This window comes from Glandiceps talaboti, chromosome 5 (assembly GCF_964340395.1).
Source record: "Glandiceps talaboti chromosome 5, keGlaTala1.1, whole genome shotgun sequence".
NCBI lineage: Eukaryota > Metazoa > Hemichordata > Enteropneusta > Spengelidae > Glandiceps > Glandiceps talaboti.
In genome coordinates, this window is record NC_135553.1 from 4,489,488 (window position 1) to 4,509,476 (window position 19,989).

General features: G+C 36.1%; 1 protein-coding gene across 4 annotated transcripts in view; it reads left to right on the forward strand.

Annotated features, from left to right (window-relative positions):
- LOC144435655 (uncharacterized) overlaps positions 1 to 17,412 on the forward strand; it is a 44,366-nt gene extending 26,954 nt beyond the window's left edge. For 2 of the 4 annotated variants that reach the window (XM_078124251.1, XM_078124252.1), the window contains 7 exons: positions 4,261 to 4,326; positions 6,822 to 6,877; positions 7,864 to 7,939; positions 9,153 to 9,314; positions 9,843 to 11,848; positions 12,967 to 13,027; positions 14,201 to 17,412. In XM_078124251.1, coding sequence (XP_077980377.1) covers positions 4,261 to 4,326; positions 6,822 to 6,877; positions 7,864 to 7,939; positions 9,153 to 9,314; positions 9,843 to 11,848; positions 12,967 to 13,027; positions 14,201 to 15,030 — 3,257 coding nt within the window. In that variant the 3' untranslated portion in view covers positions 15,031 to 17,412. Of the gene's footprint in view, positions 1 to 4,260; positions 4,327 to 6,072; positions 6,154 to 6,821; positions 6,878 to 7,863; positions 7,940 to 9,152; positions 9,315 to 9,842; positions 11,849 to 12,966; positions 13,028 to 14,200 lie in introns of those variants that run through there. The other 2 variants (XM_078124254.1, XM_078124253.1) reach the window with 2 other exon arrangements.
- The last annotated feature ends 2,577 nt before the right edge of the window (positions 17,413 to 19,989 follow it).

Here is a 19,989-nt window from a genome sequence, read left to right on the forward strand (position 1 = left end):
AATTATACTATAAGTATTCACAGTATTTCAATTGTCCGTAGAAAAAAGTATGACGTGTACATGTACATTCTATTGTCCAGAAAAAAAACAAGACTGCAGGTTTCCATTGTCCTATATAATATGTACTGCTTACAATGCAACACATATTGTGTGTACATTTGCGCTACATGCAATGGTGCAAACTCAGTGAGATCCTGTGAAGTGAATTTACAATATCATTAGTTCACAGGCAAAATGAAGTTAAATGTCACCAAGGTCGTACATGTCCTACATAGCACATTTGTAACATAAGCCGATAACTCCTTTGTCCTCCTGGTGTGTGTCATTGACAGGTTTCAGTTAAAACTATGTAACATATAGCACCAAAATGTCAACCATGTTAATTTTAGTTTCTATAATAATTTTTGGTTTTTCATTTTTGTGCACATGAAGACTGTGTAACACATATAAGAGTAAGACACACTTTACTCCCCTGGAATTGGTGTTGTCATAGCAACATGGTAAAACTTGAAGGTGACAGTCTGTTAATGATCATGCAATGTATAGTGGTTTAACCTTGGTTGTAAACGTGCCCCTTGAAAAAATGTCAATTTATTTCATGTAGTGATAGATTTTGATACATTTTATACCCCAGTAATACCTAAATGCTGTGTTATGCATTCCACAAGCTATTTTTATGTTTTTGCTGAAATTCCTACCAGAATTGAGTCATGAAAGCTTTATTTTTGGTATGTTGTTGATGTATTATTATGCAAAGGCATGTATGTAGTACTATAGGAAGTGTGGTACTAGTATAGTTGAGTCGTGACTTGGCTCATGATAGGCATGTTCCATGTGTTAGTGAGTGTGACTGAATTGTGCTATTTAAGAATGCTGTACAGTGCATAGCTGACTTTCCATACCTCAAATACAACACTATCATATCAATGATATAGCCATAAATGATTCAATCAATTCAATTTTTGTTAATTTTATTTTGTTTTCAAAAATTCAGATACGTGTTCAATGTAAGGCCATGTTGTGAGTGATACCCCACCTTTACAAGGACTAGTTTTCCTATGTTCTACTTCAAAATTGAACTGATGGCCATTGAGAATATCAAGTCTATTGACCTTTCACATACCAGACATACATTCATAAGATTAGAACTTCTTCACAGTTCTATTATATAAGTTACATACTAAAATGTGCCATGTTAAATTAAACCTATTTGAAGAATCAAACATTTGATTAGTGTAGTTTTAACAGAGAGGTAAAATTATTTAGGGATGTTATATAAGAGAGGTGTGTCCATAAATCTTGCAGCAGACTGGGTCTATGATTTGTCTAAGCGTTACGTTGGATTCAGCATTTTCCATCCTAGGTATAACAATAATTTGACCGTATTGTTATGTGTCAATCCAAGCTATACCCAGGTTGTCATGGTGATAATGTTATTATAGTCAACAGATGTTGTCAGATGTGGTGTATAGGAGGGAGATCTCCTATCTAGTGATGATTATTTGTGTTATGATTACAATCAAACCTGTATTTATTATTTATCTGTTTTGTGCCTTAGGCACACTTTAGCATCGTACAAACATTTTTCTTTGATATGATATGAAAAATTGATATTCAAACTTTTTAAAGGGCTTTGGGAGATAGAAGTTGTTCGATTTTATAGTGGAGCATAATTTATGTAATCAAATATATGTAGAAATTTCAGTTTTGAAATGAAAAATTGCTATGTCAGCTGATAATGCCGTGAGCACAGACGGTTTTATGCACCCACCCACTCTGTATGCGTCATACATGTACAAAACTAATAACATGCAAAGTTCATCAGATGGGGTCACCTTCCGATAGTTTCAAACACCAGGTCTGTTGAATTCTATACATTTCTTTGATAAGTGAATGCCATAGAATGTGGTCTGTCACAGATCTTTGAAGTGTATCTATAAACTCAAATACGTCCATGATGAGTCAGATTTGTAGTTATTTGTTGTATTAATAGAGACACTTGAGTAGACACAACCTAGGTCACAAGTAAAAGTTATAACTTATATCATGATTGGTGTTCAACATTAAAAAATGTGGTCCAAATCCTGTTTGTTCAGCAAACATACAAAGATGTTTCTGATTTTTTTTTTTAAATGACGAGAAACTTGTCCAAAAAGTTTCCATTGTAGGGAGGAAATAGCTGGACTTTTCTTTATAATTAATATTCTTATTCCAAGTAAGCTGTGAAAAGAAAGTTGCTGAGGGAAGACATGATGTAGCTCTGCATAAAGTGTACATTTGATTGTTCCCATGTGCACTCCAGTGATGTATGTGTACACTATGGATTTTAAAGTGGTATCAGCTGACTGTCTGGTTTCTGAACTAGAATAGGAATACATGTCTACTTTCAGATCAATAGTGAAATCCTAGACATGGGACAAGAAAGTCTAAATTTAATTAAGATATGAACTTTTGCTCAGTTGTTGGGGGGGGGGGGGGGGGGTTAATTTAAAATAGCAGGTAGACCATAGAACTTCTCCATAGGTTTATTTGTAATGTATTAAAGTATGAAATCAGTAATTATATTTTAACATAATGATTCCATACTCAGCAGTGAAGTGTCCTCATTCTTGTCTAACAGGAGAACTGTTCACAACTCTTTCTATGACAGAACAAATGTATCAGGAACCCTTTGCATTGCTACATGTACCAGACATCATCAAACTGAGTGTATGAATTCTTGCCTACAACCCCAATATTATATACAGCTGTAGACTTTTGATAAATAGTTGAGATTGAATATATCTATGTTCCATCACTCGCTGTCAACATATAGCAGACTGCACCCCCCTCCTCCCCTCTGCATATGTTTGAGGATCTGCTGGCCTTACCTATTTTCAAAGATAACTTAATGGTCAGCTTTTGACCTTTACAGATTTAAATTTGTCTAATAACATGTGTGTAATGTAGCATGTATAGCATATAGCAATATCGCAGAAATAGTGTGTTGGTCTAAATCAAGACAGGAAACTTAAGAAATACTGAAAGATATGATTCTCCTGCACTGCAGTATTCTTTCAAAATCAAAGTCATAAGGGCTTCAAGCCCTCATGTAATTTCAGAACTATCTAATCTCAACTTGAAAATCATATTCCAGCTTACAAAGTACTTATCAAAACAGCCACCAGGTCTCTGATGATCTTTTCCAATTCCTGTCTACAACCAGCAACCGTAAAACGTGTTAGTACATGTAGTCTTTGTCCTTTTGTACAGATGAGCCCTTTCTAAGGAGAGCAGTCTTGTGTTCTGCCAAATGGAAAGATAAAGTAACCATATACATTTGTACAAGGTGTTTCTCTTCAAGACAAACAGGACACAGATAACGACTGATATTTGTATTCCAAGTACCTGTATTTTGCCTCTAATTGAAGTTATACATGTACATGTAGTATACATATGTACTGTGCTGAAATAACTAATTTTACCACATACATGATACACGTGTCAGTTTTGTGAAATTTGAGGAAAACATTGGATTGTCTCACTTAAAGTTTAAGTGTATATACCTGGTTGCATCTACAAATGTGATGTCTGTGTAGACATGAAATGTTTTCATATAGAATAGCCAGAAACCAAATACCTTGAATTTCACTGTCAGTTCAAATGTTTTAAGTTGGTTTCTTTGTAACATTGTATAATGGACTTTAAATGCCTTTATACTAGATTGCTTTAATTCAGTGCTGAGTAATGGGAAGTTGTCATGTAACTTAGACACTTGTTTCTAGATACCATATCGCTGAGGATACAGATACTCAGGGAAGGTCAACATTTCTTCCAGAAGTCTGGGTGCAAACTGATTTGTTCTCATTAGTATGAATCCGTATCCATTTGTTTAAAAGGATGATCGCACAATATCACACAAGGTCAATAAACGAACTTAGTTCTTTTAGCCCCCCCCCCACACACACACACCTAATGAACATTGATTTAACTGGATTTTCATTGGAATTTGTTCATTTGACTCTATGTGGAGAGAGAGATAGAGATGATAGAAAACAACCAGTCTTATAGTTACTAGACTATATGCATGAAATACACAAGGGGAAATACAGTGTCTTACATCGAAAGGAAGGTTAATAACCTATAAAGCCAACATCCTCAATGGTAAAACACCTTGAAATTCCCCATTGAAACTAGTTGCAGCATTTGGTAGTAATGAAATGTAGACAACCTAAATATCTTGTGTTCAGCCATGCCTAATGTGTGCTATTTCTTTTGCAGTACTTGCACTGAAATTGAAACAGAGAAGATCGCGAGAAGAACTTGTAAACCAGGGAATTATGCCACGTAAGTAATACTTAACATTTTTAATCATAATTCTTGCTAACCTTTCAGTGATTTACTTGCTTGGAATGTGATATGAAAATGAATATGAATATGAGTCTCTCTACAAGTTGTTTTAACTATGTTTACCTGCAGGCTGCAGTTAGACTGTCGACAGTTGCTCGCGCCTTTTTTTCCCTACGTTTTATCTAAACTTAAGTCGTTGCTGCGCTCTGATCCAGCACAATACTACTATAATCGCATACTGATATCGGTGGAGCGCGACGACGACTTAAGTTTAGATAAAACGTAGGAAAAAAAGGCGCAAGTGACTGTCAACAGTCTAGCTGCAGTTTATGTATCAGTGGTATTGAAATGATAGTCCCTGACTATGTGTGGGTCAGGAAGACTTAACAATACCGACTAATTTACATCATGAATTTGACAACCAAGAAATGAGACTAGAATAGGAACAAGGTGCTGAAGCTTAATATGATGATATGCAAAGTAATCAATGTAGTAATACTTTTGTATGAGTAAAGAGGCAATATTAAGTAACTCACTCTGAACACTTCAATCCAAAAAGACAGATTTTTGAACTGTTACTTGGTATGGGATGAGATGAAATCTATCAAGGTGGTCGTCAACTATCACCGACAAGCAGGATCACACATATGTAGCAATGAACTTGAAACCAAACAAGATTTGCTTCCATATGTATACAGATTTAGTATGAATGCCCACAACTTGATATCCTCAACTACCAAGGGGTTAAGTGCTCATGGAAATCCATCCACTCGCACAAAGCAAATCACACACCCTCAAAGAAGATCTACCCACCCTCAAATAAATTCACCTATCCCAAAACTTTGTTTTCCTTTGAAAACACAGAATAGTGATTTCTATGTGAAATGTTCATATTCATCCATAAAATTGTTGTTTTTGTGGGCAAGTCATACATAGGAGATTAAATTGAACTCTCACATCCTGTATGCAACTCATAAACAAAATATGAAATCTAACACCGACATACTAGTAAAGTCCAAAACCCCCAAAAAAGAGAATTGTTTGTGGTCAGGACAGTTTGCCTTAAAATGGTGCGATGACGTGGATTTTTTTCTTCTTCTTTTTTCTTTCTCAACAAACGTGTCACTCAGTCTACTATTTATGACAGTTACGGTTCTTTTTATTTAGTACTTTAGAGCAAGTGTGTATGATGTGTGTGTGTGTGTGTGGGGGGGGGGACAGATGTCATTTGCTTGTTCATGATTGGTTCTGCAGTTGTCTTCACTGAAGTAGGGAGGTTATTTTTGTGTTTCCCACGTATCTGCAGACTGTATGGGCTGGACAACCACAAAAAAAAAGACTGACATGAGAGAGAATGAATGTCAGTGAATGAATGTTAGTTGACCAGAAACAATTTTTTTTACCTAATTCTGATACCTCAAAGTCCATGTAAAAAGTAAAAATGTACAACAAAAGGTTTATGGAAGTGAAAGTGTAATAAAACTGACCTACAACATGTCAGATAGTTGATTCCACTGTCGGTCAATTTGTCCCAGCCACGTATTATCCTTCCTGTTTGCAGTTGTGGGTTGCAAATTTCATTTTGCTGCTGACATGTTCCCCCCTTTTCTAAGGAAAATGCAGAATGAATCATCCCAAGCCCAAAAATGATATCAAAATTGTGCAGGATGTAAGAAATTACGACAACTTGCAATTATTTACAGATGTACATGTAGGCGTGTTAATATTTAAGGAAAAAATTTGTGTGGAAAACATAAGGAAATTTCTCTTGTATGACCAGAAACAGATGTAATGTGGTTAGCTCTTCAATGTATACTACAGAAGGTAACAGAAACAGTAACTAATCAGTTACACTTATTTAAGGACAGTTTCTTTTACTAGGAAATATACCCATCATAATTTACCAGTAAGTCAGGACTTGATTCTGATACTGTCCCTTTCCTTCTCTATCGAGACATTGTCAGAATCTAGTCCCGTACTCTGTCTGCAAGTAGGACTACTTTAGAGAATAACAAAACCATCATCTAGTCAGACCATGAACCTTTGTCACTGATCTATACATGTATGTACATTGTGAATATCAGTCGTTTACAAATTAGTGTTATCTACAGTAACAATGTACCTTCTTTATTGATGATTTTATGGTCCATCAGAAATATATTTTGTTAATGATAATTTTATGGTTGTTGATATAATATATTTACTACTTGCCTTGTAATTAATTGCCTTGTACTGTTACATGTGATTGGGTACATTTGTTTTGATGTTAATGGTGGCAATGTACATGGAATTCACTATCATTCAGTACAAACCCTGCACCAGTGTCAAATAGGTGAATTGTTTTATGCAATGTATGACTGTACGTTGATAGCCACCTGGGGTAATAGGCACCTGAGGTGATTTGTACAAGATAAGACAAGACAAGACAAGACAAGATAAGATAAGACAAAGCACAAAATATGATATGCTATATTTATCTGTTCCCCTTTCAGCATTGAAGACTTCACCAGCACTCTATGAATCGAGACAAAGATTAGCAAGGGCACAGGTATGGGACAATACATGTACCAGACAGAAAGTAATTCCATTCCAACCCCATCCCAATCCTCACTCTTAACCTTCACCCCAACCACTAAAATAACTGAGTACTCAGTTCAAACACTTTTAACATTACCAGTAAGAATTATCACTTATGATAATAGAAAATAATTCTACCCAACCACCACCCTAGCAAAAACAAAGTCATTAAGCACTTAGTCCTAATATTGAAATTACTAGAAAAAATGACTTAAGTTGCCGTGAGATACCGTGTTGTGATTTTGAGTGATGGCAGGGATGTCAAGTAGTAACAAAGCTGTCAATTTAGTGAAGTGTACATGCTAATGATGTGTTCACATAACACATTAACAGTGAATATCATATTTCTCTGCATATTCCCTATCAAGTTTGTTTGCCTATATGACAGTGGCAGTAAATAATGCCTATGGTGAGACCCTCTAGTGTTTGTTGCACCAGTGTCCTATTCTGTATGCATTGTACAGATACCTAGATAAGAACCTGGCATCATACTTCCCTAGTTCTTGTAAGAACCAGACCAAAATTTCACAAAAAATTGTTACAATAAAATGGTGATATTTCAAAAGTAAAGACCTAAATCCTCACATTACTGAAAGTGTAGAAAATCTATGATGTTATGATGTTTAAATTTCAAAGTAGTTTACTTTCATCCTAGATAAAATTCATAAAATTAGTAGTGTATTTCTGATATTTTAGTTTTAGGAAACGGAAATTGTGTATCACAATGCTTTTTCGATAATCCATATTCTTCCCCACATCCCCAAGGAGAAGTTATGTAATTTCCCAAACTTTATGGATTCTATAGTTGGATTCAACAGTTTGTTATAGTCAAAGATATCATATCGACATATTTGGATATGCTTAAATGAGGTTCAAGTTAGCTGAGATCTCTGGCTATTGTCCTTTACATATTTTCATACACATACAGTGAATGAGGTTATCTTTCTTTGATTTTAGGTGGGAGATCATCTGCAACGGAAGATCCGAATGAGACCAGATAGAGCAGAATTGGTCAAACATCATATTTTAGAAGGCGAGTCATTTGCAATATTCCCTTTAAATACTGTGGTTTGCTTATCATTTGCAAGTACTAATGATATGTTTCTTTTGTTTGATGTCTTCTTGGCAATTATGGATGGCTATAAATGTAGTTTTATAGTTAATATTTTGTTATTGCATGTTTAGCTAGCTGACACATGAAATCATTCCTCATTCAAACCTTATTTTCATATCTTCATCACTGTTTAGGATACACAGGCCATTACAGCAGATAAAGAATTCTCAAAAAAAAAATCTTGTAAGCCAGAGTAATTTGTGTCTTTTCTACTAGGGGAGCATAACTTATCATTGCTTCAAAGAGGTCTTTAGACTATTGGTTTTGTGATGATGAGAAAAGGGGAAGTTTAAACTTCATTTCTACATGTATCCGCTGTAACTCTACCCATACTCTACTAACCACAGTGAAGTGTATCTACATATATAGTTTTAACTTTCTTTCTCACCTGTCAAATTTCATAAGAATGTTTTAATTTACTGTTCTTTCTCACCTTCTGTCAAATTTCATGAGATTTGAATATACTGTACTTCATTGCATTCTGTCATATTTTGAATGTCATAAAAGCTATTAGTTTTGGCAATTATCGCATATTATAAAATCAATCATATGGCGCAACAGTGATAATTACATTCAATTTATTACAGTTTATCAAGGTAACTGGTGCAATCACAATGCTGTAATATAGCAGACCAGCTTAGTACTAGTTAGTCATTCTATTCTAGAGATAATGTTATGATCAAATAATTGACTTAACCAATTATAACACCATACTATTAGATGAAACATTGTCTGCTAAAATACTCAACAATTAGGACACAGGCCAAATCTTGATTTTCCATTTCCAAAAATGCATTACTGTAGACTTCATTGCTAATATAGTTACTTCTTTGCCTGTTTAGTCTTTACAAATTACTGCATTTGCAGTAATGTTTTCATCATTGAATGATGGACAGATATGTTGAACTCTTTAAATTGCGAGTTCGGTGGAAGGTACACTAAATGCTGTCATACATAAATACAAACATGTACATGCAAAATCAGGTAAACCCCCCCCCCCCCCCCCCCCCCCAATGCATGCACAACCTTGTAGTAAGTTGTGTATGGTGAGGCACGTAAAGAATCTTTGCTCCATTGCCATGATATCAAGGAGTAGCTTGATTAACCTTTGACCCCATATTCTCCTCTTCAGATACCACAGTTGAACCGTTTGTTCACAACAATCAAATGAGACTGAAACGAGCAAGACTTTCCAGTGACCTGAATGAGAAACTTAAGAACAGACCAGGGCCTTTAGAATTAATTGAAGGAAATATCTTGAAAACGGAACCAGAAGTTGAAGATGCTGTCAAGAGTAAGTGAAGTCAATCTCATTGTTGGTCACAGAAAGCAAAGCTTGCAATCTTTCAGTATGATAAGTTACATTTTCAGAGAAGTTTCAGTAAAACTACATTTATTTTGGCATTATTTAAAAGTAGCTTTTTCTTTTGGGTTTGAGTAAGAAAAGTTAGTGATAACATCAGTGTTCTATTTTTCTATATTATATATATTTTTTTTTTTTTCAGTAAACGGTTGCATAAATGTAGTTATGAATAAAGTGTTGAAGCAGTGTATTTTATGATAGATATTACATCCCTTTTGCCTTTTTGTGAAAATTTTAATAGTTGCTATGTATCACTTTATGTATGCACCTTTACTGTCAGTGACTGTAGTTTGGGTATAAATGTAAACCATTACAAAAGTTGTTACGAAAGATGCTGAAAATGTCTGGCCTAATTTGTGTTCTATACCAAATATACTTTCATAGTTTAGTGAACTTACTATTTTGTGAGCTCTAATCATCAAAATAGTGACTAATATCTTGTGTTGTTGTTTCCTGTAGGTGGTGAAGTACCGTTTATGAAGACCAACAGTATGGATGTTGGTGATGTGGATGTGTTTAATGATGATATACAAGACACAAGCAATGATTTCATCTTACCTCCTCAGCAAACCAATGCAGTGTTGTCTGCCGCAGCATGTGCAGCACCCATTCCATCACCACCAGATCTTGGGCCATTGTTAGAGAAAATGCACCCAGAGACGGACCAATTCCAAGACAGCAAGAGTCTGCTTTCTCAACAGCATGTTTTTAGTTGGAATGCTACTGGTCAGCCAAATTTCAACTTCTCAGCTGGTACAGCCAGTGTTACGAATGCCATCAACAAAGTTACTCAAGTTGTTACACAGCAACAGCAACAGCAACAAGAACAAGCTACACAATCAATGAAGTTGACACAGTCAAAACAAGTAAAGAAAAACAAACCTAAGAAGGCTAAACCCAAGGAAATCAAATTTCACGAGTACAAACCCCCAAATGAGCAAGCAAATAAGAAAGAGCCTGAACCTGTCTTGGACTCTTCGTATAATGTACTGCTACAACAGCAACAGTTATTGCTGCAGTTACAGTTGCAGATACAGCAGCATTCTCCACAAGGACAGTTTATATTGCCAAGTGCAGCAAATGGTATCCTGCAGTCGAATACAGCAAATGCAATACTACAAGGGCAACCCCTTCAGCAGCAGCAACAACTTACAAATTTAGCAATAGCCACTAGCCCAGACTCTATTTCAGTCGCTTCAAATGCGGTGCCCACAACATCATCGTCTAGTGGAGGCTCTGTAAACACCACATATAGCAGTCACCATAAGTCATCAAGAAGTAATCTAGAAGACATGAAGGTGCCTGAACTTAGAGCAGAACTCAAGAGTCGAGGGCTTCCAGTGTCTGGTACCAAGCAGCAATTGCTGGAGAGACTGAAGACGGCCAAATGCAAAGCCAGTTCAGTAAGCTCACCAGAACCAAGTCCTTCCTCTGTCATGTCTCCAGATATATCCAGTATGCACAAGGTTGCAAGTTCCCCTGATATGGTAACTGAAGAGAGTACAGCAAGTACCACCACTAGTGCACCAGCGTCGGTGAGCTCACCACCTGTGTCACCAAGCACTTCAGATCTCAACTGCTCCATGAACATACCAGCATCTCCCATGAGTCTGACAGATCCATTGTCACCACCACAGGTTCATACAATCAGTCAAAGTCAGCACCCACTTGCTGGTGTCACAAGTCCAGTTAAGGTATCTGCACCAACACAGAATGTCATACTGTCAACACAGCCAGCAGTTACTAGTCCACCGCTAACACTAAGTGTTGCATCTCCAGAATCATCAATACCAAATACTGTCAATGTGGCTCCAATGGATATTGATTCATCCAGTAATTCATCTGAGATTATGGACTACAGTGATCCCCACAAAAGCAACTATCTTCTCATGCAGCAGAGAATGCTGATAGGACAGCTGCAGCGACAATTGCAGTCAACGACAAGACAGTTGCAGGAGCGCGAGAAGCAAGTGAAACAACTGGAACTGAGTCAACCAGAGACAGGCATCCAGTCCTTGATTATTACACCACAACCAACAACTCAGCCACAGCAACTACAACAACAACAACAACAACAACAACAACAACAGCAGCAGCAACAACAACAACAACAACAGCCACCACCCCCACCACCTCCTCCACCACCTCCCCCAGCTATCAACATTCTGGTGAATCCCCAGCCACATGCGCCATCACCAACCCTCAGGCATCAGGCGCCACCGGTACCAAACCTCTTTGACGATGACAAACCACCTCAGCAGGTAATTTTAGCCTTACCTAACGGTGGCCAAACTCTAATTTTACCGACCAGTGCAGCCCATGCAGTGACAACTAAGTCAGCATCAATGCCAAGTAGCCCCACAGAGTCAAACCATTTACCTGCTACTACTTCAGGATTACATAAATCTCACACCAATCCTTCTTTTCCACCACCATCTTATAGTGAGGCTATTAGCAGGAAAAACGTGAGTACATGTACATACCAACGTTGTCAGTGTGTAGAAGCCCATCCAGTGGATAAAGCACGCCAGTCTGCTGTAGACGTAGTCTAGTCTTCCATGTTGTTACCATTAATATATTGACATTCACATAGCTTGCCTGTGAGATTGGTGCCAGTGTTTTATCAAACCACCTAAAAGCATGTTCACTAAATGTATCCCTGAGTATGTACATTTTGTAGCCCTTTCCCCAACCCCCATCCCAACCCATGGATTTTTGTCAATAGTAAAACAGTACCAGGATCACCAGTTAGTAAACTACGGAGTCTTAGGACATTATTCTGTAATTTAGTAAAACATAAACTTCTGTGATCAAATCTATCAACAACACCACTCTCAGACTGTTATTTGTCTTCATTTCTGTAGATTTGTTTTAAATCAAAATAATTCTTAAAATTCATGATTTTGGACGAGTCAAATTTTGACAGTTAAAACTTGCTGTGGATCATTGGAACAAAGGTTAAAATTACATGTCATGAAATGCATAAAGAAATTGTAAAGAAATTGTAATTGTAAGTTAGACAATCTCTGATTACCCGTACAGTACCAGTTGTTGGTTCTTGAGTCAGAACAGGTGTAGAAATTTACGTGTTTACTACTGTAAACATTTCATTATGTGTAACATTTCAAAACATTACCACCAGTTAACTAGTCTGTGTAGGCGTAAATGACATCAGGAAAGGGTAAAAAAAAATAAACAAGAATATGATCAAAAACACCTCTGTCTAATACTTCCCATGGGTACATGATGTTTCAGTAAACGGAAGATAAAAACAACGGAGGGTCCTACTATGTCTTAGTTTCATAAATTTTCACTGCTTGGTCACTTATTTTTTTCTTCTTATTTTACTTAAATAATCTGTGTGTCAGCAATTTATCAACTAGCAAGATAGCATGTCTGCAGTTATTTGTGACACCACAAGTGATTGCATGAGGTGAAGTGTGGACAATTTGTATCTGCTTGAAGAGGCTCATAGATATTTATTTTAATAGCTTAATGTGTGGTACACCAAAGCACACCGTCTCTCTATTCACAGTGGAACTTAGCCAATAACTTTTATCTCTGTTTTATCTTGTCTGTTCAGGTGACTGATGTCAGGAGTCAAGAACTTGAAGATTTGTTGGAGATACTCATTCAGAATGGATGTGAGTATGCACTGCTACATGATATATGGAATGAACTGTTATAGTTTCACAAAAGCCCATGAAAAACTCAACCATAGTGATTTTTTTTGTGCTCCTGTGTTGTACATACACAAGAGAAATAACATGTACACATAGTATGAGAACAAAGTAGATGCCCCACAGAGGATAATGAACTTCTACCTACTTGTCCATGAATGATGGGTCTTGATGACGTATAGTAGCAAGCATTATTGAACTTTAAAAGGTAGCACCACTCCAGGAAATAAAGACATTTTCACAAACTGAGTTTTTCATGATTTTGCTTCACCTACAATTAGTTGCGATTTCAGAGAAGCATCAAGCAAATCTTGTGCTTTTATAGGGTATCTTTGCTATGGGCTATTGCATCATGGGAGTCAGCAGGAATAATATATTCATGGTTGCACAATGAATATTCATTAGAGATGTTTTACACTGAAGGGAATAAGCACTAAGGAGTCTCCAGAACCCATATTTTATGAAAATACCCTTATTTTGTGGAGTGGTGTTCTCCTTTAAGGAGATGTTGAACTCTTAATTTCATTTTGATTATGTGGTTGTAAAAAAGTAAACATAAGTAGGTAAGTGAATAAACATTCAAAAAATATATACAAATATGCCTAGCAACAAGACCATGCCTATATATAGCAACTATCAAATGATGTTGAGTATTGCAAAGATGAAAATAGGAATGGATAGGCATGTCGATAAACATTTCAAAAATAGTTCCAAATTTGCCTAGCAATAAGACCATGCCCATAGCAACTGCCAAATGATGGTCTATATGGCAAAGGTAACAAGAGGGGTAGTTAGGCAAGTAGTTCAATATTTTTTTAAATGTCAAAGTCACCCAGAAACTAAGAAATTACACATATCAACACTAAAATGATGGTGCATATTTCACTGGTAACAACAAGGATAGATTGGCATGTGGAAGAAGCTCTACAATGCCATTGCCACTATTTTTTCATATGCTATATTAGGCAAAGTATTCTATTTCATCTACTGTGTTCATCACTTATTTCTGATTTAATTGGATGGTGAAAAACATCAAAGTCAGGAAACATTTTATGGTATATACAGTAATTTGAATAATCTTGTTTGCTTCTTTTCTTCTCTTCTTTTATGTGTCTATGTCTGTTTTGGAATGATTAGATAAACCACCATCAACACCAAGGGCTACTGAGGCACATCATATCCCTTCTGTAGCAACGACTACATCCAATTTGGCATCAACAACTTTCCCAGGAGCTGTAACAGCAAGCACAGGATCGGGTTCCACTACTGTTTTGTTTGCCTCTGTACCTTTAACACTGTCTCCACAGAACATACCCACAAGCAATACCATTGTCGTTGGTCACCCTGTGTCCTTAGCTCCTAGCTCAACAGTTGTCGCGGGAACAAATACCACCGTTGTTAATACGTTAACCACAGCAACTACATCTACTACGTCACTGAACAGACAAGCACCACCGGCACTGAAAATAACAACAGAAATCAATGCACATGCCAGGGGAGATATACTGTCGAATTCATTCCCACAGCATCGTTTTGTAAAAGAACTACCCATGGACATCGATAGTGGTGATCCAAATCTTGCATCACTTGATTTGATCAAACCTGATAAGGACATGTTAGATTTGCAAATTAATCGCTACAATGCTGTAGACTTGCCAAAAGTTAAAATTGAACACAGTGAATCGGATTCCAACTTGAACTCGCATTGCCAACATGCACTCGGCAACCAGTCTAGCGTAGATTCAGATCTGGACTGGCTTAGTTTGATCAATGCAACAGGCACTGGTCTCACACCAGTCACCAGCTCAGCCCCCATCACTAATTTTTCACTGGACTCTGGCATTGGAACACCAGGTTTTGGTGGCGATCCATTCAACCTTAACTTTCTGGACCTTACAGATGTGAGCACACCTACTGAGTTACATCATTTGGAAGGTGACCAGCTTGATAACATACCAATTGATTGACATAGTAACAGCTAATATCTGAAACTTGATGTTAAGCAGCCATTCAAAAAAAAAAAAAACCCTATGCCAGGATGGTTCACCTTGGAGTAAGAAAGCCCTTGGTGAATACGCCTGGCATGTATAGGTATGTGCCAGATATTTGTCAAGTCCTGAAATGATGTTGGTATCCTCTCACTTCCGTGGGATTGGTACCATAGACCATCTGGCCTCCATCTTCAAAATATGATATCTGAATATTAACTTAAGTGAGCTATACCGTCTTTTTGTTGACCAACAAACTTTTTTCAATTATTGAGTTGGAAATTCTTTTGTTCTGATCTACAGTTTCAAGCAGCATGTTTCGTTATGTTTGACTGGCTGTAGCTCCATATTTTCTGCCCTATTCTGGCAACGGCATCAGTTTAGTATTTTGGAGATGAACATTATGTACAATTTGTGTTTCTTTGATGGTCATAGAAGTGCCATGAAATGGTACACAGTGGTGTATGTACAGAAGAAAACAGACTCCTGTTTAGTCATTTAATAAACAAGTCCCCACATACGTTTTTATTTGGTGGGCAAAGCCATTAAGCTCTTTAAAAATATAAACACATACAAATGTACAGATGCATGTCATGAGCATGATGTGTGAATTTTATTTTTATTTTTATTTTTTTTTTACAATATGTTAGTTGCTTTAAGTAAAACAATAATTGTTAAGCTACATGTAGATACTAAGGAGAAAACAGAGCCAAAGTAAAGACTGCTGTTATTTCATTGTATGGTATGGGAAGTGTGCATCAACCCCCCCTCCCCATCCTTATTGATTTTCGGAAAACACTAAAATATAGAAATTCAACCACTACAGACTGCATAATTTGAAATGCTGTGAATTTTTCGATTTCAAGGCTTACCTGGAGGTGAAATTCATAGGCAAGAACAACTCACTGAAATGACCTCAAAAGTATTCAACTTGATCCTACCTTCTGTAAAAGTCGTATTGTATTGTATATAGGGTGGAACTGTTTGAAAGGTTTCAGTTTCTTCATGAGGAAGAAAAAAGAAGATCCATCTCAGTATCATTTACAAATAGTGAAAATCTCTCAGAAATCAACACAAACAAACTCCAAGAAAGCATAAAAGGACTTGGAATCTGAATTTAGTTCTAATAATATCAGTTACATCTCCCTGTTGTCAACTCTACTAGTATCTATATCTTTTTTTTTGTATTTATTTATTTACTCATTTACCCCTTCATATGAACTGTTAGTTTGTACTCCCTGGTGTATATTTCACTATTGCACAGACAAACCAGAAAATTACAACACTCAAAACAGAACGACAGAATATTCATAGAAATATGATACACCAAAGTTGTTTAGCTCGATTAACAGTTCTAGCCATGATATGTACCCCAGTAAAGCAAAGGTTGATGTTTGGTGAATAACTTTGGAGATAGGGTGAGGAAATAAGAGAAAACACTTCCCATTATATACATTGAGATGCCATGTATATTGAAAAAAAAAGAAGAGGGAAACATAGAAAGATATAGAAAATATTTTGTATATTATGTATTCAAAAACATGATAGCTTTTTATTGGTTTCGCTTCAATTTTCAAAGAAACAAAACAAAAAAAGATTACATATATTTCATTCATATTTTCAATTAGATGGTATTCTTTTGCAAAATGCTTGACTTGTTTTGTACTTGATATCATACCCGTGACATTTTTGTAGATGTTGAAACCTGCTTTACTTGTTTGCTGAAGTTTCTTTGACATTATCCATGGCAAGCATACTGATACTCCATTCTCTAGAGATGAAGGCCTATACATGGTCCCACTGTAACATTCAAGCGTGCTCAAATATAGTCTGGAAGGTATGCCATGTCGGAATGCCCTCTTACACCGCCCTCTCACACTGGCCAACCCAAAACCGTTGAGGGCAGGCGACATGACGTTTCTTACAGTCTAGTTCATTTACTACTTAAATTGTTATTGTATGTGTTTCCCTGAAAACTACCGTTATTCTGGAGGCGGGCCTCCAGTTAAATCTCAAAACTTTTCTTACTCAAAAATAAGTTTGCAATTAGTGAAATGTTAATACAGAAATTCAGCGTTTAATATATGCAAGGTTGAATGCTGTTGAAAATTAACTATTGACACTGACGGGAAGGCTGATGGGGTAATTACTTGGATTCAGATTTTTGACAAATTGAAACTCTGTGTTTCGATCCTACAAAGCAGTAGTCCATCAGATATTTCAGTGATGCTGTTAACATTTTGTGTGATAAACATAGGATTTCAAGATACATCAATAAAATCATATTTTTCTTTTTGTTTCTGAGAAAGGTCATAATATACATAGTTTGTGTTGAGAATAAATAAGCATGTTTTAAAAGTACACTGAGACACCCGAAAATGTCATTACATTAATCTCTGTTGTTTTAATGTGTGCAGATTGTTTGTCAATTGTCAAATGATAGATGACAATGCTGTATACAGATCCCATAATACCCAGATCATGAACTTATTACATAGGACTACGATTTATAATGGCTAGCACTGACATTTCATTTTATTCAATTTCTCCCCTTTTCCAGTATTCTCTGATTACTAAATATTGTTGTGATGCTAGTAGGTTTACAGAAATGATACCAAATCAAAAAGAAACAAAACGATGATTGGTTGATTCTTACTTTGATGTGCCAAGAACACCATTTCTTGGAGGTTGTGTAGTACATTGTACAGTGATGCAGAATATTTTGAAGAAGAGAAAATGATTATTTTTTAAAAAGTAACAATCCATATGACTTTATACTTTAAATTGTCGACTAATAATTGGTGCTTAGACTGTCAATAATGGGATTGGGAATTCAAGGCACAAAACTTTTCTTCAGACAAGGTCAGGTTAAAATACTAAATAAATATAGGAAATCTTGTGGGTTGTTGCTAGGCTTTGGGAACTCTGGCAAAAGAGTTGAGACAATCTGGTAAAACTTGTATTAAAAGCTGGTGGAATTCCATACTTTGTACCATGTGTAAACCTGAGAAAAAAACAGCTAAAGAGTATAATATGGCAACGTTGCATAGAACTCCATACTGTGTGTACCATAATTTGGGCTGGGAACCCTTGTAATGAACCAAGGGAATCGGGTAGATTTTATCTACTTACTGTTTAAATAAAATCACACTGATCTCACATTGTGAAAACAAACCTCAGTGGACCAGTCTACTTTTCATGTACCTACCTACCATCTGTATGGCTATACACATGCACTGACAGTGTGGCAGATGATGGCTCAACCAAAATCATACATGTATATACATGAAGTGTACAAAAATGTTACATTAAAAGATGACATGTTGAAAGTCTTGGTCAAGCTGAAAATGTCATTATCAATGCAGATTGTACTGTGCAATACTCAATTTGATGGTGGAGAAAAATTCCAACTATGATGGCCATAACAGTCGTTACCATATCTGTGGTGTATCTGAGGATTGTCTGACACAAAAATCCACAGTTTGTTTTATAGCAAGACCACTGTGTAGTCATTAATATAACTCTTTTATATTGTACAAAAACTTGGAAAGTAATAGTGAAAGAGAGAAGGCGTGATAGAGAAAAGATATTTTTGAAACTGAGCATTTTCACTCTATTTGGCTTCACAAACATGCAGATGTACAGTTTAGCAAAATAACTTGATAAAAACTGTTTGTAGTTGTAGAAGTTATGTTTAGTGGTGTAGAAACTGTGTACATGAAAAAACTTTGTTACATTTACGCTTTCTTATCCAATATCCTGGTGAATTGGACGTGTTGTTCCCTTTATATTTATATGATACTATTGATGTATGTATAAGGCAGTGGTGATTGATTCTGTGAATGATAATGTTTCTATTGCCAGTCCTGTTTTACCCTAGTTTACCCAATAGTCCAAACTGTCTGTGGAAATTTTATGGAAGATCTTGGGGTGGCCAAATACAGACAAAAACAATGAATTCTAAGATTTACCCAAACTTTTTGTAGCAAGTCTCATTTGCCTGTAGTTTGAAAATAAGAAGTAATTGTACACTAAGAAAATAAGTTGCACAATGAAGTGGTATCTAGGAGTTTACCTGAATGCTTTTGTTTAGGAGATTAAACGTGTGTAGAAAGGCCTGGCAATGGAGTCTCAGCAGAGTCTACTGTGAGGCTTTTTGCAAGTTCATTTTGATTGGTTAGTGCACAGTAGGTATACAGTAGCAACTGTTAAACCAATCGATTGAACCTATCTAAACGCTTCACATCAAACCCTAGGAATTGATACAAACTGTCACCACCACTATCGAGCTTACCGATATAGCCATTTTGCTGTCAGATGATTTGGACCATGTTATCTCAACCTGAGATCAGTCAAACCAACCAACAGCAAAGTGACTAAGCTGATGATTTTCCTACACTCATTCTTCATTTTATGCTGAAAGTTTTACAGCTTGTAATATTAATTTTTTTACTTTGATTTGAAGCTTTGAAAATCACTTACACAATGGAACGAAATGAATTGCATTGGATCCTATTTATTGCACCAGATGATGATATACAGCAAATTAAAATGACATAAAGCATTGTTTTTACAAAAACAATTCACTTTTGTTGCAGCCCTTGATTTTGAATCAAGCAAATTATGAGATTTACTAGACTTTCTGGTCATGCAAAACATTTGCACTGTGACTTTTTGAATTTTGAAGAAGAAAAAAATGGAGTTTGCCCTTGTATTGCCTTACTGTTATGTTTTTAAATGAAGTTTCATTAAAATGTTTGGCACTAAAAGGAAAAATTTTTCATCACTGCTCAGCAGATGTGGATCTGTTAAGGTAATACTGCAATATGAATACATTTATGCTTCAATTTGTAGACATAATAGCTGTGTCTTACAGAGACCCTTGAATTGCCAAATGTAGGATTCTGTCATGAAGTGTGTCCATAATACTAGATGGTT